At 44.2% G+C, this 26,185-nt stretch overlaps 1 protein-coding gene across 1 annotated transcript; it reads right to left on the bottom strand.

Annotated features, from left to right (window-relative positions):
- Positions 1-5,666: 5,666 nt before the first annotated feature.
- LOC132781328 (ras-related protein ORAB-1-like) lies at positions 5,667-22,145 on the bottom strand. The gene is made up of 6 exons (XM_067462042.1): positions 22,018-22,145; positions 18,610-18,682; positions 16,134-16,229; positions 14,475-14,570; positions 11,667-11,798; positions 5,667-8,321 (listed from the first exon to the last, which is right to left on the bottom strand). Exons 1-6 carry the CDS (start codon positions 22,038-22,040, stop codon positions 8,103-8,105), a joined length of 639 nt encoding a protein of 212 aa, XP_067318143.1. The 5' UTR covers positions 22,041-22,145; the 3' UTR covers positions 5,667-8,102.
- Positions 22,146-26,185: the final 4,040 nt, after the last annotated feature.

Below are 26,185 nucleotides of genomic sequence, written 5' to 3' on the forward strand. Positions count from 1 at the left end.
TTACTGTCATGATTTTGGATTTTTTAAAATACTGGTAGCCAGATTTTGTTCATTTTCATGGTTTCCTCCTTTCTGTTGAAATTGTCCACATGCTTGTAGATTTCAATGCCTTCTCTATGTAGTCTGACATGGTAGTTGTTAGAGTGGTCCAGCATTTCTGTGTTCTAGTTATTATTATTATTATTACATATATTATTTTCTCTATTTATTATTTTACTTTATTATTATTACATTTATTATTTTTATATTATTATCATCATTATTATTACATTTTACTCTAGTTACTATTATTATTATAACATTTATTTTTTACTCTAGTTATTATTATCATTCTTATTATTACATTTATTTTTTACTCTAGTTACTATTATTATTATTATTATTACATTTATTTTTTTATTCTAGTTACTATTATCATTATTATTACATTAATTTTTTTACTCTAGTTAGTATTATTATTATTACATTTATTATTTTCTCTATTTATTATTTTACTTTATTATTATTACATTTATTTTTTACTCTATTTACTATTATTATTATTATTACATTTATTTTTTACTCTAGTTACTATTATCATTATTATTATTACATTTATTTTTTTACTCTAGTTACTATTATTATCATTATTATTACATTAATTTTTTACTCTAGTTAGTATTATTATTATTACATTTATTATTTTCTCTATTTATTATTTTACTTTATTATTATTACATTTATTTATTACTCTAGTTACTATTATCATTATTATTATTATATTTATTTTTTACTCTAGTTACTATTATCATTATTATTATTACATTTATTTTTTTACTCTAGTTATTATTATTATTATTATTATTATTATTACATTTATTAGCATGTGGACAATCTCAACAGAAAGGAGGAACACAATCTGGCTACTAGTATTACAAAACTCTAAAATCATATCAGTAAATAAAGAACAACATTCAAAAACAGGGGAATTTCAGACAAGGGCCAGGTAATCACTTCCCAACAAAGGATTCCCCCAGGCCGGAAGCAGCCAGACCTTGAAAATGCCAGGCAATTAAATGCTAATCAAGGTGGCCAACTGAGACATTCACACCTACCCTAAACAGATGAGACTTCTTTCTCCCACCCTGGACATTATTCCACAGATATATAAACCCCATTTTCCTAGTTTCCAACAAACCTCACAACTTCTGAGGATGCCTGCCATAGATGCAGGCAAAACGTCAGGAGAGAATGCTTCTGGAACATGGCCATTTAGCCTGGAAAACTCACAACAACCCACTTTCTGTCTTTCTTTCTCTCTCTCTCTCTCTCTTTTAATGAATATTGATTTTTTAAATCCTGTATTTATTTTTCTCTCTCTGCTCAAATGCCATTGTAATAATTAATGGTCAGATTCCATTATATGTCTAGGCATATTTTAAACAGAATTGCAAATTAGCTTCTTCAGTTTGTCCTGTTCAGTTCATTACTATTCCATTTGAGGACGAATTACATGAATACCCAACACTTTGATGTTTAACTGTATACACTGTATTCATTGGTGTTGGTTTGTAATGTTTGTTTGGAAATACGTTGGCTTGCTCTGTGTTTGTTTACAAATGTGTTTCCTGTTTTTGTGGAACCATCATACTAAAGAAGTGTTTCCCTTGGACTTGTCTATGGCTGTTTGTTCAAACTGAAATAGAATTTGTGCGTTGTGAATGTACATCTTATTCAAAATGGTGTCCAGTGCAATCATTTCCTCTGATATGCCTAAGGGTTATTTTTGTATGCAAATTACAGTATATACTCGAGTATAAGTCGACCCGAATATAAACCGAGGCACCCAATTTTACCACGAAAACTGGAAAAACATATTGACTCGAGTATAAACCGAGGGTGGGAAATGCAGCCGCTATGGGTAAATTTCAAAATAAAAATAAATACCAATAACATTACATTAATTGAGGCACCAGGAGGTGAAATGTTTTTGAATATTTACATAAATCTGTAATTTGAGATAAGACTGCCCAACTCTGATTAAATCATTATTTTAACCTTCTGTGTAAATACACTTGCACATTCTTCCAACAATAATAAAGAGAATAAAATAATAAATGTAATAATAATAATAATAATAACAATAAAGTAAAATAATGGAAATGCAATAATAACAGTAATAGTAGAGCAAAATAATAAATGTAATAATCGGGTAAAATAATAAATGCAATAATAATAAAGTATAATATATGTAATAATAATAATAGGGTAAAATACTGTAAATGTAATAATAATAAAGTAAAATAATACATGAAATAAAAATAATACTAATAACAGAATAAAATAATAAATAACCTTGACTCGAGTATAAGCCAAGGGAAGCTTTTTCAGCCTAAAAAAGGGACTGAAAAACTAGGCTTATACTCGAGTATATACAGTAAGTGTAGAAAAACACAATATTTTTATGATAAGACTGCTGAGAATCTTGTCCTGAATTTCAAGAAAAGGAAAATTATTCCAGCAAAAGAGCTCATATTTTTTCAGATGCAAGAGCAAGACCACCAAGACAGATATCTGAAATGAGGTCTCTTTTACTATGATAGTTTATGTAATTTAATAGCCTCAGCAAAGGCTATTTTGTGTGTCCCACCATTTCAAGATGCCAGATTGCTCAGCTATTTTACTAAAGCAGTGGTACTTCCTTCGTGAACTCTGTTATGAAAAGCCAGCCTGATTTTCCCTCTCTTATCTCTCATGGCAAGTTCTTGTGGCAAGTTTGTGGCAAGTTCTTGGTGGTATGGGCATACCAAATGACCTTATTTATTTGTCGTGTCAGGGCAACCAGTCGATTATATTACATTTCTAACAGAACAAAGCAAACAAACAGACAAAAGACATAAAGTTTGCAAACTTGGTAGTTGATTAAATGTCCTTTGACCAGTATCTGGCCACTTGGAGTGCTTCTGGTGTTGCTGCAAGGAGGTCCTCCATTGTGCATGTGGCAGGGCTCAGGTTGCATTGCAGCAGGTGGTCAGTGGTTTGCTCTTCTCCGCACTCGCACGTCGAGGATTCCACTTTGTAGCCCCATTTCTGAAGGTTGGCTCTGCATCTCGTGGTGCCAGAGCACAGTCTGTTCAGCACCTTCCAAGTCGCCCAGTCCTCTGTGTGCCCAGGGGGGAGTCTCTCATTTGGTGTCAGCCATTGGTTGAGGTTCTGGGTTTGAGCTTGCCACTTTTGGACTCTCTCTTGCTGGGGTGTTCCAGCGAGTGTCTCTGTAGATCTTAGAAAACTATTTCTAGATTTATGTCATTGACGTGCTGGCTGATACCCAAACAGGGGATGAGCTGGGGATGTCCCTGCCTTGGTCCTTTCACTATTGGCTGCTACTTCCCGGCGGATGTCAGGTGGTTCAATACCGCCTAAGCAGTGTAATTTCTTCAGTAGTGTAGGGCGCAGACACCCCTACACAACTGAGAGGAAACAAACGAGGACATCTAATCACCTCTCAACAAAAGATTGCTCCAGGCACTGCCAGGCAATCAAATGCTAATCAAGGTGGTCAGTTGAAACATTGACACCTAGCTCCAACAGAGTCCCTTTTCCCACCCTGGTCATTCCACAGATGTATAAACCCTTTTTCCTAGTTCCAACAGACCTCACTACCTCTGAGGATGCTTGCCATAGATGCAGGCGATACGTCAGGAGAGAATGCCTCTAGAACATGGCCATATAGGCCGAAAAAACCTACAGCAATCCACTGGTTTAAAATTGTATGTACGTTGTATTATCGAAGGCTTTCATGGCTGGAATCACTGGGTTGTTGTAGGTTTTTTTGGGATAAATGGCCATGGTCTAGAAGCATTCTCTCCTGACGTTTCGCCTGCATCTATGGCAAGCATCCTCAGAGGTTGTGAGGTCTGAACGTTACCATATGGATGCACCTTCACATCCTCTGTGTCACCCAGTTGGTGTCCAAGGCAGAGATTTGAATCCTGATCTTGATCTCCAAGGATTCCTAGTCCAAAATTCTGCCCTTTATCAATATTAGACTCAGCTGCCAGATCAGCTTAAAATTATTATTATTATGCATCAGAAACATTGCATAAATTAGTATAAAACTTATAAAATAGAAGCAGCACTTGAGGGTAAATATCTTAATAGATGTGCCATCTTGTTCTTTGTCTCAGGAAGCAAAATGCCTTTGACCTGGAACTCCCATCAGGACATTCTCACTTACTTACACACACAAACATCCCGGCAGCAATCACATCTCAGCCCTTTCTTTTTGGGTTGGAGAAATAACCTCATACACCATGTGGAGCATGTTTAGAAAGATGGCTCGGGAGATGAAGAGAGAGGACATGGCATTGCTGTCCACATACCATGAAGGCAAAGTGAGCCCCTTCCATTCTTCAAAGCGCTTTTCGTTATTTTTACCTGGGTTGTTTGAAAAAGGCATTGTTTGTTTCAGGGTGTTATTATTTGTTTTGATATTTATGAATGCTCCCATTCAAAAATGCATAAGGATGTGGGTGAACTGCGGTTCCCAAAAGCATGGGCCAATCACTCCAAACCCCACCTGTATTCAAAGTTGGCCATGTTGGATCTATGTGCCAGGTTTGGTGCAGATCCAACGTCGGCTGCATTCAGTACTCTCTGGATGAGGGCAAACTACAACTCTCAGATCCAAAGACAATCACTCCCAAACCCCACCTGTATTCAAAGTTGGCCATGTTGGATCTGTGTGCCAGGTTTGGTGCAGATCCAACGTTGGCTGCATTCAATGCTGTCTGGATGAGGGCGAACTACAACTCCCAGATCAAAGGACATTCACCCCCAAACCCTACCAGTATTAGAAGTTGGCCATGTTGGATCTGTGTGCCAAGTTTGGTGCAGATTGAACGTCGGCTGCATTCAGTACTCTCTAGACGAGGGCGAACTACAACTCTCCGATCCAAAGACAATCACTCCCAAACCCCACCTGTATTCAAAGTTGGCCATGTTGGATCTGTGTGCCAAGTTTGGTGCAGATTGAACGTGGGCTGCATTCAGTACTCTCTAGATGAGGGCGAACTACATCTCTCAGATCCAAAGACAATCACTCCCAAACCCCACCTGTATTCAAAGTTGGCCATGTTGGATCTGTGTGCCAAGTTTGGTGCAGATCCAACGTTGGCGTCATTCAGTGCTTTCTGAATAAGGACCAACTACTACTCCCAGATCCAAGGTCAATCACCCCCAAACCCTATCAGTATTCAAAGTTGGCCATGTTGGATGTGTGTGCCAAGTTTGGTGCAGATCCAACGTTGGCTGTGTTCTGTGCTCTCTGGATAAGGGCCAACTACAACTCTCAGATCCAAGCACATTCACCCCCAAACCCTAAAAGTATTCGAAGTTGACCATGTTGGATCTGTGTGCCAAGTTGAGTGCAGATCCAACATTGGCTGTGTTCTGTGCTCTCTAGATAAGGGCGAACTACAACTCCCAGATCCAAGGACATTCACCCCCAAACCCCATTTGTATTCAAAGTCAGCCATGTTAGATCTGTGTGGCAAGTTTGGTGCAGATCCAACATTGGCTGTGTTCTGTGCTCTCTGGATGAGGGCGCACTACAACTCCCAGATCCAAGGACAATCACCCCAAACCCTACCAGTTATAATATATGGTATATAACTCAGAGCCAAGAGGAGGACAGAAATGGTTTATTGTTTATGAGTTAGTGCTGACAGACAGAATATGGAAAGGGAAGTTTAGGATTGATGGGGTGCACGAGGAAAGGATCCATTATTGCAGGGTTTCCTGGAAATGCGCAATTGGACAGAAATTGTGGAATTGTTAAGAAAAACACAAACCATACGCACAACTCGCCTTCCTTTAAAAACAAAAGTCTTTGCCTGTGTAGTCTATAATTGAAGTCATGCAGAAGTTGTGATTGCTCAGTGTAAAAAGGGACTGGTTGACAGTCTTAAAAGTAATGTCCATGGACTTGGCTCATCTAGAACTCTAGGCCCTGGTCACGTTGTTGTTTCTCTCTCTCTCTCTCTCTCTAGAGTGCCCTGCTATTCTCCAAAGAGTGTGTCCCAGCGTTTCACGAGGGTCATTCTAGAACAGTGTTTTTCAAACTGTGCTGCAAGTCATTTGGACTTCAGCTCCCAGCTCCCAAAACTTCTGGAGGAGCAGAGTTTGAGAAACTCTGTTCTAGAGCGGGTGGTGTGAACGTTAAGCTGAAGTCCAAAACATCTGGAGGAGCAGAGTTTGAGAAACTCTGTTCTAGAGCGGGTGGTGTGAACGTTAAGCTGAAGTCCAAAACATCTGGAGGAGCAGAGTTTGAGAAGCTCTGCTCTAGAGCGGGTGGTGTGAACGTTAAGCTGAAGTCCAAAATATCTGGAGGAGCAGAGTTTGAGAAGCTCTGTTCTAGAGCGGGTGGTGAACGTTAAGCTGAAGTCCAAAACATCTGGAGGAGCAGAGTTTGAGAAACTCTGTTCTAGAGCGGGTGGTGTGAACGTTACTCTAAGGACGGTATGGTCATATTCCAGAAGCATTCTCTCATGACATCTTGCCTGCATCTATGGCAAGCTTGTGGGCACAAGATGAAAGGAGGACCTCCCCCGAGGAATGAAGGGCCTGGGTTGGTATGTAGAGCGAGATACGGTCACGAAGGTAGGCAGGTCCCAAACCGTTTAGGGCTTTGTAGGTGATAACCTGTACCTTGAATTGGGACTGGAAAATGAATGGCAGCCAGTGGAGCTCTTTAAACGGGGGTTGACCGCTCCCTATAACTAGCTCCAGTTCTTAATCTGGCTACTGAGCGTTGGACAAGTTGTAGTTTCTGGACTGTCTTCAAGGGTAGCCCCACATAGAGAGCATTACAGCAGTCCAGCCTAGAGGTAACTAAGACCACCATGGTCAAGTCAGACTTCATGAGGTATGATCGCAGCTGGCACACAAGTTTTTCATTATGCGAAGGCCCTCCCAGCCACCGCCGACACCTGCGCATCAAGCATCAGCGCTGAATCCAGGAGGACCCCCAAGCTGCAGGCAAAACGTCAGGAGAGAATGCTTCTGGAATGTGGCCATACAGCCTGGAAAACACACAACCACCCAGGGATTCTGGCCATGAAAGCCTTCGACAATACACAAATAACATTCACACCTAGCTCCAGCAGACAAGAGTCCTTTGTCTCACTCCGGTCATTCCACAGATATATAAACCCTTTTTCCTAGTTCCAACAGACCTCACTACCTCTAAGAATGCTTGCCATAGATGCAGGCGAAACGTCAGGAGAAAATGCCTCTAGAACATGGCCATATAGTTCCTGCAACAACCCACAAATAAACCTACAACAACCCACAAATAGTTTGTCCTTTTCTCTTTGAGGGAATTGAAGGTCTGCAGTTCTTTGCAGTGAGAGACAAAGGAAGCTGAGACAAGGGAGTAGAAATTTCTCTGGACCCTCCCCAAACCCGAATTCCCAATACTTAGGGGAGTTAATGTATGCTTGGGATGCAGATACGTGTATAGCAATCTACACGTAGTAGCCAGAGGGAGCAGAGAGAAACAAATCTGATCTTTATATTAGTCTGAAAACCTTCCACACTGAAATAAGAGGCTGATTTGGGGACGAACGTTCAAAAAGGACATGTTTGTGAAAAGCCAATGTGAAGTGATGTTGCGTGCATGCTCACAATGCTGAATGTGCAATGTTTTGAAGGCAAAAAAAAAAAATTCAGGAAAATCACGATACTCTTGTTGCAAAGGAATTAACCTGGTATAAAATCCTTTTCCCCTTCTCTGCTTTTTCTTTTGCAACTCTTGATCCTTCCTTTGGCTGCTGTGGGATGGCAGAGTGCTGAATTCGTGTCTGCATCGGAGGATCGGACAGGATGTGGCCGCTAGCGAGAAGGTATCAGCTGGGCAGGGACGGATATTATGGCTCCAAGGTCATAAACATGAGATAACGGAATCAAAGGCTGCTTTGCCAACCAAAGTCCTATTGTGCATATGAAGAAGAGGGGAAGTCCAGGTGCCGTTAGCAGTGGCGCAGACCCAAAGGGAACTGACCCCAGGCACCCACACATTCTCCAAACCTTCCACGGGTATCGATCCGGGTTGGGCGCTTCCTTTAGCAGCAGCCTCCTCCTCCGTCTTCTTGACCGGCTCCTTCTTGCCTCAGGGGCCCGCTCTGGATGTGGAGGTTGGACTTGTGGCTGTCGTTCTGAGTGGGACCGCTGCTCACTCGGTTCTTGATCTCCGCTGCCATCGTGAGAAACGCCTGCTCCACATTGGTGGCATTTTTTGCACTGGTTTCTAGGAAGGGCACCCCGAGGGAGTCCGCATATTCCTGAATGCAGGGAAACGAGAGACCAAGAATGAAAATGCAACAATAGGCATTGCTCTTGCTAAAAGGGCTGTAATCTAACCTGGTATCAATATAGACAAATAATAGATTCGTATAAAGACGATAAGAAAGATGAATTTACCGTACAGAAATCGATATGGGATATAATTGATTCCTGTACGGGATTGTGGTGCAGCTGGCTGGGTGTCAGCTGCATTAAGATCACTCTGACCAAAAGGTCATGAGTTCGAAGCCAGCCCGGGTTGGAGTGGGTTTCCAACCAATTGAGTGTAGCCCGTTGTTGACCTTTGCAACCCAAAAGACAGTTGCATCTGTCAAGTAGGAAAATAAGGTACCACCTTAAAGTGTGGGGAGGCTAAATTAATTGATTTATGAGGCCATAAAGAAGACTCCGGCAAAGCATTCCAGCGGGGAAGCATGTGGGGAATGCGGAAGTGCTTCATCAGCATCGCAGATGGACGATGAAAGCGACAGCTACCCTGATGGCCAGAAAAAGTTAAATAGCCTCTGTGTATGTCTGTATAAGTTGTATGTCAAAATTGGCATTGAATATTTGCCATATATGTGTACACTGTAATCCGCCCTGAGTCCCCTGCGGAGTGAGAAGGGCAGAATATAAATGCTGTAAATAAATAAATAAATAAACAAACAAATAAATAAATAAATTGTGGGTAAACAGTATTTCTTTTTGTTTCTTTGTCAGTTTTGATGTGGAGATTGTCTGGTTTTCCTACTCTGGAACATGCAACATATCATTGTCCTTCTTTAGGAGTCCCTTTCAAATCGATGATACTATATCTCTCTGTGTGTGAATCACATATATCTCTAGCTATGGCTGGATGGCTTTTTGTCAGGAGGGCTTTGATTAAATTTTCTTGCCCTGGTGAACAGAGTTGGACTGGATGGCCTTTTCTGTTGGTCATACAACTCCCAAACTCAAGGTCAATGCTCACCAAACCCTTCTAGTGTTTTCTGTTGGTTATGGGAGTCCTATGTGCCATGTTTGGTTCAATTCCATCATTGGTGGAGTTCAGAATGCTCTTTGCTTGTAGGTTAACTATAAATCCCAGCAACTGGTCTCTGAGAGGTCCCTTCTATCTTGTGGGGTTCCTCAGGGGGCCATTCTCTCCCCTCTGTTGTTTAACATCTATATCCAACCACTTGCTCAGCTGGTTCGAGGTTTTGGGCTTGAGTGTTATCAGTATGCCGATGACACTCAGCTGGTGCTGAAGATGGAAGGCCGACCGGACTCTGTACCCAATTGTTTCCATCAGTGCCTCGAGGCCGTGACTGGATGGCTGCGTGCCAGCAGGTTGAGGGTGAATCCAGCAAAGACGGAGATCCTATGGCTGGGTCGACCGGGCAGTGGGGACATCCATCTGCCCACCCTGGATGGCGAGGCGTTACGCCCGTCATCATTAGTAAAGAGTCTGGGAGTCCTTTTGGACCCTCTGCTGACAATGGAGGCCCAGGTCTCCGCCGTGAGCAAAACCGCCTGCTTTCACCTGCGGCAGGCTAGACGGCTGGCCCCCTACCTGTCCAGGGATGACCTAGCTACGGTGATCCAGGCTATAATCATCTCAAGACTGGACTACTGTAATGCCTTCTACATTGGCCTTCCTCTGTCGGTGATCCGGAAGCTCAAGTTGGTACAAAATGCAGCTGCTCGGGTTCTTGCGGGAATTCCGATGAGATGCCACATCACCCCAATCTTACTACAGCTGCATTGGTTACCAATTGAGCACCGGATCACTTTCAAAGGGATGGTACTCACCTTTAAGGCCTTGCATGGTCTGGAGCCAATGTATCTGAGGGATCGTCTCACCCCCTACCAACCCCAGAGATCCCTCCGTTCTGAGGACCAAGATCTATTGGAAGTCCCCAGTGTCAAGACCTTGCATCTAACAGCAACCAGACGCAGAGCCTTCACAGCAGTGGCGCCATCACTCTGGAATGCTCTGCCACCTGAAGTTCGTGCCCTGCGGGACTTACCAGCTTTCCGCAGGGCATGTAAGACATACCTGTTCCGACAGGCTTTCAATGTTTGATACTGTTGTTTTTAAATTGTTTTAAATTGCTTTTAAACTTTGTTAGATTTTAGCTATTCTTGTAAGCCACTCTGAGCCCCAGGGGAGTGGCGGCATATAAGTTTAAATAATAATAATAATAATAATAATAATAATAATAATAATAATAACTATAAATCCCAGCAACTACAACTCCCAAATGACAAAATTATTTTGCATGATGGTCACTCGTTGGCCTGATAGGTGTCTTGTGTCCAAATTTGGTGTCAATTCCTCCAGTGGTTTTTGAGTTATGTTAATCCCACAAATGAACATTACATTTTTATTTATATAGATGAAAAATGTTTGGTGTTTTTTTCCCAATATATCTCTCGTCTCTAATTTCCCCTTTATTTATGAATAGAAATACATTAAAGAAACAAAGACTGGTATATCTAAAATCAAAATTATAACCTTTGTGTTCTCCAAAACCAGAACACATCTTAACGTCATTCCCCCAGACACGACAGAATTCCTATTTACATGTTTTAGATCAGTGTTTTTCAATCTGGGGGTCGGGACCCCTGAGGGGGTCGCAAGACTGTGTCAGAGGGGTCACTGAAGAGCATTAGAAAAAATAATATTTTCTATTGGTCATGGAGGGTTCTGTGTGGGAAGTCTGGCCCAATTCTATCGTTGATGGGGTTCAGAAGGCTCTCTGATTGTAGGTGAATTATAAATCCCAGCAATTACAACTCCCAAATGTCAAGTCTATTTTCCCCAAATTCCCAACAGTGTTCACATTTGGGCATATTGAGTATTCATGCCAAGTTTAGTCCAGATCTATCATTGTTTGAGTCCACAGTGCTTTCTGGAGATAGGTGAACTACAATTCCCAAACTCAAGGCCAATGCTCACCTAACCCTTTCATTATTTTTTACTGGTCATGGGCGTTCTGTGTGCCAAGTTTGGATCAATTCCATCTCTGGTGGAATTCAGAATGTTCTTTGATTGCAGGTGAACTATAAATCCCAGCAACTACAACTCCCAAGGTCCAGAGAATGAATATACATCCTGCCAAGCAGATATTTACATGATGATTCATAACAGTAGCAAAATTCCAGTTATTAAGTAGCAACGAAAATCATTTTAGGGTTGGGGGTCATCACAACATGAGGAACTATATAAAGGGGTCGTGGCGTTAGGAAGGTTGAGAACCACTGGTTTAGATGGTGACACCCCACGTGTTTATGGGCCTCGGCAGGCTGCTAATGGTAGTGATTTCACAGCACGTGATGCGTCACGTTCCCCAGGTGCGTACCTTGGCTGTTGTGTAGTCCACGGCTTTCTTGCTTGTGAGGTCGCTCTTGTTTCCAACAATCAGCTTGTTCACATTCTCGCTGGCATAGCGGTTGATCTCCTCCATCCAGAGGTGCATGTTGTTGAACGAATCCTGGAAAAGAGAGGTAGGTCAGCGAAAACCGATTGTGAGTCTTTGGTTTTAAAGCCATTCACAATCGGAGCTATCGTTGCACTTGATGGCAATGACTTTTTGCAAAGGTTTTTCATTTTGCTTGCTTTAGGGATGCTCTAAATATAGTAGTATTTAATAATAACATTCTAAACATAATATGCCGATGATAAAGTAGTTTGTGCACATTCAGAAGAAGACCTATATTTATTTATTTAATTAATTTAAAAGTTTTGTATACCGGCTTTCTCACCTCTCTTGAGGGACTCAGACTGGTTTCCAACCATAATATTACATACAATCAATAAAACATCATAATACATATTACAATAAAACATTAAAACAGCAATTACAATCAATAACTATAATGGTCAGTCGTCACACTAAAACCGTTGCTCATCATCCTCCATCCATCCTCACCCGTCGAATGCCTGTCTCCATAACCAAGTCTTCACCTGTTTCCTAAACGTCACTATAGACGGGGCAGTTCTGATCTCCAATGGGAGAGAATTCCAGAGTCGAGGGGCCACCACCGAGAAGGCCCTGTCCCTCGTCCCCACCAGACGTGCTTGCGAGGCCGGTGGGACCGAGAGCAGGGCCTCTCCAGACGATCTTAATAATCTTGATGGTTCATAGGGGAGAATAATCCCCACTAAACACCTTTGCAGAAGCAGACGAGAAGCTCGAGAAGCTCGGTCTCCCATTGAACATTCTCGCTGGCATAGCGGTTGATCTCGTCCAACAAAAGTGCTCTTCCAGCAGTCACCAGCCAATCCCTCTCCAATGCCATAAATACAGCTTGTGCTGACACGCACTGGGCCTATAGCAATTGTCTTTTAAAACAGGACGTGCTCTTTGTGCCCAGCGGGACGCCGGGGTGCCTCGGCTGAGAGGCCCTATGGATTTTCCTAAACAAAGTCTTTAGAAACTTGGAAAGTTTAACAAAGTTCTTTATTATCGCTTCGATCTTCAACAAAACACACAAATTCTTCTTAACTTGCCCACAAAGGACAGGCAGCTTGCTTCGGGAACTATTTCTTTCTTTTACAAGGAAAACCCTTCGACCCCTCCCTGGGCAATCTGTCTTTAGGCTGGCTGGTGTGGGGCCTTACTCCCGGTTCCAATTTGCTTTTTGGGTACCCGAGTAACCTTACTGGCCAAAACTAGAGATTTTCCAGCTGGAGACCTTTGGATCTGTAAAACTGTTTTCTTCAGAAGCTTTAGGGCTGTCTTCCTCAGAGCTCTGAGGCTGTAAGTTCCCCAGCCAGAGCTTTGAGAACTGTCTTCCCCCAAAGCTTTGGGACTATTTTCCCTCGGAGCTTTGTAAGAAACCGAGCTTCTCTACAGGTGGGAGAATCTCACGCGTCCTGTTGAAAAGGCTTCTCCGTGATAACGGAGCTAAAGGTCCCTTTTCCCTCCCAAACCCTGGGGAAAGGGGCGGATCTAAAGGCTGCAACAGTGATTGACAGGTTGCTGGCCCTATAACTGCAGCCTGGAAGAAGCTACCGAATTGCAAAGTGCATAGCCTTTAGGAATTCATGCAAACAAGCAAAGAAAGAAAAAGGGAATTCAAGCCACTGGCACAGCCGTGCCAGAACACAGCTTACTGGTGTAACATTACAAAATGTTGACCATTTCGGCTCCCTTGGCAGCCACCTCTCCACCAAAGTCAACATTGACACTGAAATACAACACCGCCTGAGCTCTGCGAGTGCAGCATTCTTCTGAATGAAGCAGAGAGTGTTTGAGGACCGGGACATCCGTAGGGAGACCAAGGTGCTTGTTTACAAAGCTATTGTCCTCCCAACCCTGCTATACGCCTGTGAGACATGGACTGTCTACAGACGTCACACTTAACTCCTGGAACGATTCCATCAGCGCTGCCTCTGAAAAATCCTGCAAATCTCTTGGGAAGACAAGCGGACAAATGTCAGCGTGCTGGAAGAAGCAGCAAAGACCACCAGCACTGAAGTGATGCTCCTACGCCATCAAGGACTGGCCACCTTGTCCTGTCTCCCAAAGCAGTTACTCTATTCCCAATGCAAGAATCAAAAATGGAATATTCGTGGACAGGAAAAGGGATTGAAAGATGGGCTTAAAGCCAACCTTAAAAACTGTCGCATAGACACAAAGAGAGAACCGGGAAGTCCTGGCCCTTGAGTGCTCCAACTGGAGTTCAGCTGTGACCAGCAGTGCTGTGGAATTTGAAGAAGCATGAATGGAGGGCAAAAGGGAGAAATGTGCCAAGAGGAGGGTGCATCAAGCCAATGCTGATTGGGACTACGTTCCATCTGGAAACTGATGTTGTCACTGTGGGAGAACATGTGAGTCAAGAATAGGGCTCCACAGTCACCTATGTATCCACCACCAGAAAACTACACTTGGAGGGCCATCATGCTCAGACAACAAAGGATTGCCTAGGTATGGAAGTATGCTCCCAGATTAGCTACTGATTGCACATGGTTTGCCTTGATTCACCTGGAATACTGTGTCCAGTTCTGGGCACCACAATTGAAGGGAGAAGTTGACAAGCTGGAAATTGTCCAGAGGAGGGTGACTCAAATGATCAAGTGTCTGGAGTACAAGACCTATGAGGAGCGGCTTAAAGAGCTGGGCATGTTTAGCCTGCAGAAGAGAGCGGAGGACTGGGTCTCTCACCTGGTCTGTCACATCATACACAATGATGATGCCATGTGCGCCTCGGTAATAGCTGGACGTGATGGTTCGGAAGCGCTCCTGCCCTGCCGTGTCCCACTGGGGAGGAAAACAAAACAGGGTTCTGGTAAAGGATGCGTTCTGGTGGGCAGTGCTGGAAGAGGGCCATCCTTGATTTCATTTCAAAGCATCCTATCCAACATAAACATCCACTTTCCCTTCTCCCAGAATCCCCCTCCCCCACTTAATTCTACTACAAATAAAAACAAAATAATCAGTGTGAAATTAATTCTTATCCAGACCTCCCAGGAAAGGAAGGATGGAATGAGAAAGAGGGAGAGAGGGAAGGAGGGAGGAATGAGGGAAAGAAGGAAGGATGAAATGGTGGAAGGGAAGGAGGAAGGAAAAAGAAGGAAGGACGAAAGGGAGGAAAGGAAAGATGGAATGAGGAAGACAGAGGGATGGAGAGAAGGAAGAGGGAAGGAAGGGAAAACAAAAGGGAAGGAAAGATGAAACGGAAGGAAGGGAAGGAAGAAGGGAAGAGAGAAGAAAGGAAGGGTGAAAGGGAGGAAAGGAACGATGGAATGAGAAAGAGGAAAGGAGGGAGGGAAGGAAAGACAAAAGGGAAGGAAGGATGAAATGGCAGAAGGGAAGGTAGGAGGAAGGAAAAAGGGAAGGAAGGATAGAATGAGGAGGAGAGAGGGAAGGAGGGAGGAAAGGGAAAGAAGAAAAGACAAAAGGGAAGGAAGAATGAAAGGGTGGAAGGGAAGAGAGAAGGAAAGAAGGAAGGAAGGAAGGAAGGATGAAAGGGAGGAAAGGAAAGGTCGAAGGAGAAAGAGGGGGAGAGGAAAGGAGGCAGGAAAGAGGGAAGGAAGAAAAGACAAAAGGGAAGGAAGGGTGGAAGGAAAGGAGGAAGGAAAAAGAAGAAAGAGAAGGAAGGATAAGCAAAAGACAGAAGGAAGAGATAAAAGGGAAGGAAGGAAGGATGAAAGGGTGGAAGGATGGAATGAGAGGGAGGGAGGGAAGGAAGGAGAAAAGGGAAAGAAGGAAAGACAAAAGGGAAGGAAGGATGAAGGTGGAAGGAAGGAAGGGAAGGAGGAAGGGAAGAGAGAAGGATGAAATGGAGGAAAGGAAGGGTGGAAGGAGAAAGAGGGAAGGAGGGAGGAAAGAGGGAAGGAAGAAAAGACAAAAGGGAAGGTAGGATGGAAGGAAGGGAAGGAGTAAAAAAAGAGAAGGAAGGATAAACAAAAGACAGAAGGAAGAGACAAAAGGGAAGGAAGGACGAAAGGGTGGAAGGGAAGGATGGAAGGAAAGAGGGAGGGAAGGAGGAAGGAAAGAGAAAGAAGGAAAGACAAAAGGGAGGGAAGGACGAAAGGGTGGAAGGGAAGGAGGAAAGAATGAGAGAAGGAAGGATGAAAGGGTCGAAGGAAATGGAGGGAGAGAGAAAGGTTGCCTACTAACTTATGGCCAATCTCCTTGATTTCGTAGACAGGGAATACTCAGGGTTTTTTTGCCAGATCCTGATACCTTTTGTCTGGTCAGAAAGGCCACACCTGTTGAGACTTTGCAACCCATTCAGCTGCTGGAGGTAGAGGCCTTGGAGCCTGTATCCTTCCCACCCAGCTGGAATAATGTTTCTCTTTCCAGAGAAGGAATACTCACAATTTGCAGCTTAATTGTCCTTCCTTCCAACTCAATTGTTCGGATTTTGAAATCTACGCCAATGGTGCTGATGTAGCTGTCTGTATAGGTGTCATCCTAGAATAGAAGAAGAGAAAAAGGCACGTAGGTAGTTGTACTCTACTATATATTTATCAGTTGTATTTACAAAACAAACAAGCAAAAAAACCCACAAAGTTTGCAAACTTGGCATTCTGTTAAATGTCCTTTGACCAGTATCTGGTCACTTGGTTCCCGGTTTTAGCCTGCCACTTTTGGACTCTCGCTTCCTGAGGTGTTCCTGCGAGTATCTCTGTAGATCATAGGGCGCTAGAAACAATATCATACGAAAGCTGACTGGCACAACCTGGGGATCACAACCAGACACAGTGAAGACATCTGCCCTTGCGATTTGCTACTCTGCTGCTGAGTATGCATGCCCACTATGGAATACACCTCACCACGCTAAAACAGTGGATGTGGCTCTTAATGAGACATGCCGCATTATCACAGGGTGTCTGTGCCCTACACCATTGGAGAAATTACCCTGTTTAGCCGGTATTGTACCACCTAACATCCACCGGGGAGTAGCAACCAATAGTGAAAGGACCAAGGCAGAGACATCTCCCTGTTTGGATATCAGTCAACATGCCAACAACTTAAATAAAGAAATAGTCTATGCCCTCATGACCCCCTCTGCATCCTGGTGCAGTTTGGAGGAGGATGAACCACGGATGATGGGACTTGCAGTACCTTCACTCACTTTTTGAGACCACTGCGACCCTCATGTTGGGACTCAGCCTGTGATTGAACCTGAGCCTATGCTTGAACCTGTGAATGTGTTTCAGTCTCCTGATGTTTCTGTGTCTGATGTGAGTAATGAGGAAGGAAACCAGTCCCCTGTTGCTTCTGATGTGGGGGATGCTGGGATTGACTGAGGTGCAAGATGGAGACACTTTGGGCAATGAGTTTCATGCAGACACTGACAGACAGGTTTTGGTGCAAAGGGCAGATTCTCATGAGAATGTTTCTGTCAGGCCTTGGGAAGAAGGTTTACTCCCTCCGCCTGTGAGTTCTCCAGATTCTAGTTTGGAAAACAGTCTGGCACCTGCTAGAGTTAATACGGAGTCAGATAAGCAGAGTTCGCTGCTGGAGATTAGCCAGAATCGACAAGAAGCCCAATGTTTACGTAGATCCAAAAGAATTTGTCAGTTAAAGTCAAAGACTGGGGGGAAACGAAACCAGTTTTTGGGATTTAAGGTTTGCCTGTAGAGAATCTTGTCAGATCAGGCATCATTTGGAAACCAAGTGCTTGTGCCATGGAAGTCTTGTTCAAGGGATCTTGTTTCTGTGGAGTTTTCTAGCCTTTTGGACTGTCTTTGCATCCTGCTTGATTCCTGTGTGGATTAATGCTGTCTTGGATTGCCTGTATTTCTTGTGTGGACATTGCTTTGGGTTACTACTGTTTATGGACGAATACTTTTTGGAACCTTCTGATTTTCTTACAAGCATTTATTTCTTCTGGCTATTTACTTCAATAAAAGAAGACTTGGTTCTTCACTCTTCGTGTGGTGTGTTTTAAGTCAGAGGGCTTCTTCTGGATCCGGAGTGCAACACCTCATCCAATGACTGATCAAGACCAGACTTTGCAAACAGAGCCCCCCATGACTCACTCTACATCCTAGTGCAGTTTCGAGGAGGACAGACTATGGCTGATGGGACTTGAAGTACCTCCACTCATTTCCCAAGAGTGCTGCGACCCTCATCCAATGACCGATCAAGACCAAACTTGGCACACAGAACCCTCGTGACCCACTCTACATCCTGGTGTAGTTTGGAGAAGGATGGACCACGGATGATGGGACTTGAAGTACCTTAAGTCGCTTCCTGAGACCACTACGACCCACATCCAATGACTGATCAAGACCAAACTTGGCGCACAGAACCCTCATGACCCACTCTACATCTTGGTACAGTTTGGAGAAGGATGGACCACGGATGATGGGACTTGAAGTACTTCCACTCACTTCCCAAGAGTGCTGCGACCCACATCCAATGACTGATCAAGACCAAACTTGACACACAGAACCCTCGTGACCCACTCTACATCCTGGTGCAGTTTGGAGGAGGATGGACCACGGATGATGGGACTCGAAGTACCTTAACTCACTTCCCGAGACTGCTGTGACCCACATCCAATGACTGATCAAGACCAATCTTGGCACCAGGACCCTCATGACCCACTCTACATCCTGGTGCAGTTTGGAGAAGGATGGACCATGGACGATGGGACTTGCATATGGGAGTTGTAGTTCACCCATACCCACTGAACCAAGATGACATTGGATCTAGACTAAAATTGCAACACAGACAAACAATACCTATCTCAAATAACCCGGGCACTGCCTGGTCCCAAAGCTAGTAATAAATCAATTTGGGTGATTAGAAGCCGATTGAATTCTGCACAGTGAGTACTTACTGCAAAACGGAGCAGGAGGCACGATTTCCCGACTCCAGAATCGCCGATCAGCAGCAGCTTAAACAAATAGTCACTGTTGTGGAAGAAGGAAAGAGAAACAAACTGAGCAAAAGAAGTGGTTTAGTTTTACTTTTTACCTTCCTTAGGTAGGAGAGGGATAGAATTCAGTCGAGTCTCGCTTATCCGACCTTCGCTTATCCGGCAATCCGTCTTCTCTGACGGCCCCCTTTTCCTCTAGCATTTCCCCTTCAGTTAAAGGAATGCTTCCAACTCTCTCTCCATTGGGTTGTTGTGAACATAGTAAACTACGAGGCTTCAAACTACAAGAAAGGAGATTCCATCTAAACATTAGGAAGAACTTCCTGACTGTGAGAGCTGTTCAGCAGTGGAACTCTCTGCCCCAGAGTGTGGTGGAGGCTCCTTCTTTGGAAACTTTGAAACAGAGGCTGGATGGCCATCTGTCGGGGGTGCTTTGAATGCAATTTTCCTGCTTCTTGGCAGAATGGGGTTGGACTGGATGGCCCAGGAGGTCTCTTCCAACTCTAGGATTCTAATTGGCCACCTTGATTGGCTTTTAATGGCCTATCAGTTTTCAAGGTGTGGCTTCTTCCTGCCTGCGGGAATCCTTTGTTGGGAGGTGATTAGTTGGCCCTGATTGTTTCTTGTCTGGAATTCTCCTGTTTTTGAGTATTGTTAAGGTGTAGCTTCTTCCTGCCTGGGGAAATCCTTTGTTGGGAGGTGATTAGTTGGCCCTGCTTGTTTCTTGTCTGGAATTCCCCTGTTTTTGAGTATTGTTAAGGTGTAGCTTCTTCCTGCCTGGGGAAATCCTTTGTTGGGAGGTGATTAGTTGGCCCTGCTTGTTTCTTGTCTGGAATTCCCCTGTTTTTGAGTATTGTTAAGGTGTGGCTTCTTCTTGCCTGGGGAAATCCTTTGTTGGGAGGGGATTAGTTGGCCCTGCTTGTTTCTTGTCTGGAATTCCCCTGTTTTTGAGTATTGTTAAGGTGTAGCTTCTTCCTGCCTGGGGAAATCCTTTGTTGGGAGGTGATTAGTTGGCCCTGCTTATTTCTTGTCTGGAATTCCCCTGTTTTTGAGTATTGTTAAGGTGTGGCTTCTTCTTGCCTGGGGAAATCCTTTGTTGGGAGGGGATTAGTTGGCCCTGCTTGTTTCTTGTCTGGAATTCCCCTGTTTTTGAGTATTGTTAAGGTGTAGCTTCTTCTTGCCGGGGAAATCCATTGTTGGGAGGTGATTAGTTGGCCTTGCTTGTTTCTTGTCTGGAATTCTCCTGTTTTGGTGTGGCTCTTCTTGCCTGGGGAAATCATTTATTGGGAGGTGATTAGTTGGCCCTGCTTGTTTCTTGTCTGGAATTCCCCTGTTTTTGAGTATTGTTCTTTATTTTCGGTTATGACTTCAGAGTTTTGTTTTTTTTAATACTGGTAACCAGATTGTGTTCATTTTCAAGAAGCCAGACCTTGGAAACTGCTAGGCCATTAAATGCTAATCAAGGTGGCCAATTGTTATATTCACACCTACCTGAAACACACAAGAGTTCTTTCTCCCATCCCGGACATTATTCCACAGATATATAAACCCCACTTGCCGACTTTCCAACAGACCTCACAACCTCTGAGGATTTTTTTTTTTGTCGTGTCAGGAGTGACTTGAGAAACTGCAAGTCGCTTCTGGTGTGAGAGAATTGGCCATCTGCAAGGACGTTGCCTGCCATAGATGTGGGTGGGAACTTTTCTTTAATTTCTTTTTCCTCTTTTAATTTAAGTGTTTCTTGAGAAACTTCAAGTCGCTTCTGGTGTGAGAGAATTGGCAAGTACATTGCTCAGGGGATGCTCGGATGTTTTACCATCCTGTGGGAGGCTTCTCTCGTGTCTCCTCATGAGAGAAACCTGCTACAAAACAGGAGCTTTTTTGTTGAGTCCCAGGACCAGAGAAGCAGATGGTGGAAACAGAAGAACGGCCTGCCTCAGGGGAGCGTGCTCACTCCATCCATGTTTAGCATCTCCACAAATGACCAGCCACTGCCAGAAGGGACAGAGAGCTTCATCTATGTTGATGATCGTGCCATCACCGCTCAAGCAGGGAGCTTTGAGATGGTTGAACAGAAGCTCTCCGAAGCTCTAGGTGCTCTTACTGCCTATTACAGGGGAAACCAGCTGATCCCTATTCCGTCTAAAACACAGACATGTGCTTTTCATCTTAAGAACAGACAAGCATCCCGAGCTCTGAGGATTATTACCTGGGAAGGAATCCCACTGGAGCATTGCAGCGCACCCAAATACCTGGGAGTCACTCTGGACCGTGCTCTAACCTACAAGAAGCACTGCCTGAACATCAAGCAAAAAGTGGGTGCTAGAAACAATATCATACGAAAGCTAACTGGAATAACCTGGGGATCACAACCAGACACAGTGAAGACATCTGCCCTTGCGCTGTGCCACTCTGCTGCTGAGTATGCATGCCCAGTGTGGAACACATCTCACCACACTAAAACAGTGGATGTGGCTCTTAATGAGACATGCCGCATTATCACGGGGTGTCTGCGCCCTACACCACTGGAGAAATTACACTGCTTAGCTGGTATTGCACCACCTGACATCCACCAGGAAGTAGCAGCCAATAGTGAAAGGACCAAGGCAGAGACATCTCCAGCTCATCCTTTGTTTGGGTGTCAGCCAGCATGTCAATGACTTAAATCAAGAAATAGTTTTCTAAGATCTACAGAGACACTCGCTGGAACACCTCAGCAAGCGAGAGTCCAAAAGTGGCAGGCTCAAACCCAGAACCTCAACCAATGGCTGATACCAAATGAGAGACTTCCCCCTGGACACACAGAAGATGGGGCAACTTGGAAGGCGCTGAACAGACTGCACTCTGGCACCACGAGATGCAGAGCCAACCTCAAGAAATGGGGCCACACAGTGGAGTCCGCGACATGCGAGTGCGGAGAAGAGCACACCACAAACCACCTGCTGCAATGCAACCTGAGCCCTGCCACATGCACAAGGGAGGACCTTCTTGCGGTAACACCAGAGGCACTCCAAGGGGCCAGATACTGGTCAAAGGACATTTAATCAACTACCAAACTTGCAAACGTTGTGTGTTTGTCTGTTTGTTTGTTTTTGTTAAAAATGTAATATAAATGTCTGGTTGCTGATGGCACGATAAATAAATCCTCATGAGAAGCTGGAGCTGACAGACAGGAGCTCACCCCGCTCCCTGGATTTCAACTGCTGACCTTTCAGTCAGCAGTCCTGCCGGCCCAAGGGTTTAACCCATTGTGCCACTGAAGGCTCCAATGTACTGGTGAAAACCTAGTTTGCTCGGCATCACCTCCCTTCTAGCAACGTAAATCACCCCGTGCCAACATGGCTTCTCACCTCATTGCTTGATACTCACTATTCAGGGCTGATGGTGGACATCCTGACAGGCAGACATGCAGAAAACCCAGACGTCCTGCTACTTCAAGTCAAGGAAAAGAACTGGGATAGGTAGGATGTTGCCGTTCTTTGGATTCGGTTTGCCTTTTGGAGAGAAAAGAAGAGTTTTGCTACTGTTGTCCCGTGATATGAGATTACTAGGTCTCTGGTTGGAGAGAGCTAAGGAAAGGTTAATACGGTGGTTCTCACCCTTCCTAATGCCGCGACCCCTTAATACAGTTCTTCATGTGGTGGGGACCCCAAGCATAACATTATTTTTGTTGCTACTTCAGAAATATCATATTCCTACTGTTGTCCCATGATATGAGATTAGGTCTCTGGTTGGAGAGAGCTAAAGGAAAGTTAATGCAGTGGTTCTCAACCTTCCTAATGCTGCAACCCCTTAGGACAGTTTCTCTTGTTGTGGTGACCCCCAACCATAACATTGTTTTCGTTGCTACTTCACAACTGTAATTTTGCTACTGTTGCCCCGTGATATGAGATTAGGTCTCTGGTTGGAGAGAGCTAAGGAAAGGTGAATACAGTGGTTCTCACCCTTCCTAATGCCGTGACCCCTTAATACAGTTCCTCATGTGGTAGTGACCCCCAACCATAACATTGTTTTCGTTGTTACTTCAGAAATGTCATATTTCTCTTGTTGTCCCGTGATATGAGATTAGGTCTCTGGTTGGAGAGAGCTAAGGAAACGTTAATGCAGTGATTCTCAATCCTCCTAATGCTGCAAACCCTTAGTACAGTTCCTCATGTGGTGGAGACCCCCAACCATAACATTATTTTTGTTGCTACTTCACAACTGTCATTTTGCTACTGTTGCCCCATGATATGAGATTAGGTCTCTGGTTGGAGAGAGCTAAGGAAAAGTTAATGCAGTGGTTCTCAACCTTCCTAATGCTGAGACCCCTTAAGACAGTTCATGTTCTGGTGACCCCCAACCATAACATTATTTATCGTTGCTACTACATAACTCCAATTTTGCTACTGTTATGAATCGTAATGTAAATATCTGCTATGCAGGGTGTATTTTCATTCACTCGATCCAATTTGGCACAAATACCTGATATGCCCAAATTTTTATACTGGTGGGATTGGGAGGGGAGGATTGATTTTGTCATTTGGGAGTTGTAGTTGCTGGGATTTATAGTTTATCTACAATTCAAGAGCATTTTGAACTCCACCAAAGATGGAATTGAATCAAACTTGGCACACAGAACTCCCACGGTCAACAGAAAATACTGGAAAGATTTGGTGGGCATTGACCTTGAGTTCTGGAGTTGTAGTTACCTATATCCAGAGAGCACTGTGGACTCAGAAAATGATGGATCTGGACCAAACTTGGCATGAATACTCAATATGCTCAAATGTAAACACTAGTGGAGTTTGGGGAAAATAGACCTTGACATTTGGAAGTTGTAGTTGCTGGGATTTATAGTTAACTTACAATCAAACAGCACTTTGAATCCAGCCCACAATGGATCTGCACCAAGCTTGGTACGAATACTAAATATGCCCAGATGTGAACATTGGTGGAGTTTGGGGGAAATATACTGACATTTGGGAGTTGTAGTTGCTGGGATTTATAGTTTTCCTACAATCCAAGAGCATTCTGAACTCCACCAATGATGGAATTGAACCAAACATGGCACACAGAACTCCCATGACCAACAGAAAATACTGGAAGGGTATGGTGGACATTGGCCTTGAGTTTGGAAGCTGTAGTTCGCCTACACCCAGAGAGCACTGTGGACTCAAACAATGATGGATCTGGACCAAACTTGGCACAAATCCTCAATATTCCCAGATGGAGTTTGGGGAAAATAGACTTTTACATTTGGAAATTGTAATTCCTGGGATTTATAGTTCACCCACAATCAAGGTGCACTCTGACCCAATCCACAATGGATCTGCACCAAACTTGGCACCAATACTCAATATGCCCAGATGTGGAGTTGGGGGGAAATAGCCATTTGGGAGTTGTAGTTGCTGCGATTTATAGTTCACCATCAATCAAGAGCACTTTGAACCCAACCCACAATGGATCTGCACCAATCTTGGCACGAATACTCAATACGCCCAGATGTGAACACTGATGGAGTTTGGGGGAAATGGGACTGTGACATTGGGAGTTGTAGTTGCTGGGATTTATAGTTCACCTACAATCAACAAGCACTTTGAACCCAACCCACAATGGATCTGCACCAAACTTGGCACGAATACTCAATACGCCCAGATGTGAAACACTGGTGGAGTTTGGGGAAAATAGACATTGACATTTGGGAATTGTAGTTGCTGGGATTTATAATTCACCTACAATCAAAGAGCATTCTGAGTCCCACAAACGATAGAATTAGGCCAGTCTCAGAAATGGCCCTTAACCTTAATTTTACGAAGTAGCGCATGGCTAAATGAACTACAACCAGTACTTTCACCTTATCAAGTGGTCCTTTCCTAATGGTCAGTATATTCCAGCTGTCCTTGATCCCCTGGCTGCAATTGGGCTCCTTTCCAGGCCACTCTCTGCATCTCCGGAAATAGGATTTCATTCCTGTGGAACCAGCTGTTCACTGTAAACCAGCGAGTGTCTCAGGGCTCCTTTCCATAACAGACATCACGGTTTTATAATCATTGAACTGTCATGGCTTCCACAAAGGATGCTGGAAATTGTAGTCTGGTGCTTAGAACTCTCTTGCAAAAATCGAACTGCCCTTTCCAAAAGCTACATTTCCTCAGGAACGAATCCTCTCTCCAAAAAGGAAAAGCTGTCAAACTAGTTTGGTTGTCACTAGATTGTATGTGCCTCATAGTACATTTAAACCAGGGGTGCAACCTATAGTCCGTGGCACAAGAACTAAAATATAGTCTGCGGCGTCACTGTTACTACACCGTTACAAGAGTGACTAGTCTCTCAAAAACCCCTTATAGTGCCAAGGATTATTAAATATGGTTTTATGTAGGTGAGCAGATGGCGACTATTGGATGGCATATGTTCCTGTATCAGAAACTAGAGCTGATGTGGTCTATCCGATGCAATTTCTGGATCAGCACGCAGAATAACCAAACCAAATCTAAAGTTGACCAAAAACAGATTCGTAACCCTTTTGGTACTGATGTTGGAGAGTGGTCCTGGTCAAAGTGGTCTCTGATCAAAGTTGTCCTTGATCAAAGTGGTCTCTGATCAAAGTGGTCTCTGGGCAAGTGAGTCCCTGATCAACGTGATCCTTGGTCAAAGTAGTTCCTGATCAAAGTGGTCCTTGGACAAGTGGTCCTTGGTCAAAGTGGTCCCTGGTCAAGTGGTCCTTGGTCAAAGTGATCCCTGATCAAAGTAGTCCTTGATCAAAGTGGTCCCTGATCCAGTGGTCCTTGGACAAAGTGGGTCCCTGGTCAAAGTGGTCTTCTGATCAAAATAGTCCCAGATCAAGTGGTCCCTGATCTAGTGGTCCCCTGATCAAAGTAGTCCCACCCTTGGACAAAGTGGTCCCTGGTTAAAGTGGTCCCTGGTCAAAGTGGTCTCTGATCAACAATGGTCCCTGATCAAAGTAGTCCCACCACTGATCAGGGACCACCCTGATCAAGTGATCCTTGGTCAAAGTGGTCCTTGCTCAAAGTGGACCATGATCAAAAGTGGTCCATGCTCAAAGTGATCCCTGATTTAGTGGCCCTTGGTCAAAGTGGTCCCTGATCAAAGTGGTCCCTGATCAAGTGGTCCTTGGTCAAAGTTGTCCCTGATCAAGTGGTTCCTGATCTAGTGGTTCTTGTTCAAAGTGGTTCCTGATCAAAGTGGTCCCTGATCAAGTGGTCCCTTATCTAGTGGTCCTTGGTCAAAGTGGTCCCTGGTCCAAGTGGCCCTGATCAAAGTGGTCTCTGATCAAAGTGGTCCCTGGTCAAGTGGTCCCTGATCTAGTGGTCCTTGGTCAAAGTGGTCCCTGATCAAAGTGGTCCCTGGGCAAAGTGGTCCCTGATCAAAGTAGTCCTTGGTCAAAGTGGTCCCCTGATCAATGTGGTCCCTGAACAAAGTAGTCCTTGGTCAAAGTGCTCCCTGATCTAGTGGTCCTTGATCAAAGTGGCCCCTGATCTAGTGGTCCCTGGCCAAAGTGGTCCCTGATCAATGTGTTCCTTGGTCAGGTGGTCCA

The sequence above is a fragment of the Anolis sagrei genome, chromosome Y (assembly GCF_037176765.1).
Source record: "Anolis sagrei isolate rAnoSag1 chromosome Y, rAnoSag1.mat, whole genome shotgun sequence".
Taxonomy (NCBI): domain Eukaryota; kingdom Metazoa; phylum Chordata; class Lepidosauria; order Squamata; family Dactyloidae; genus Anolis; species Anolis sagrei.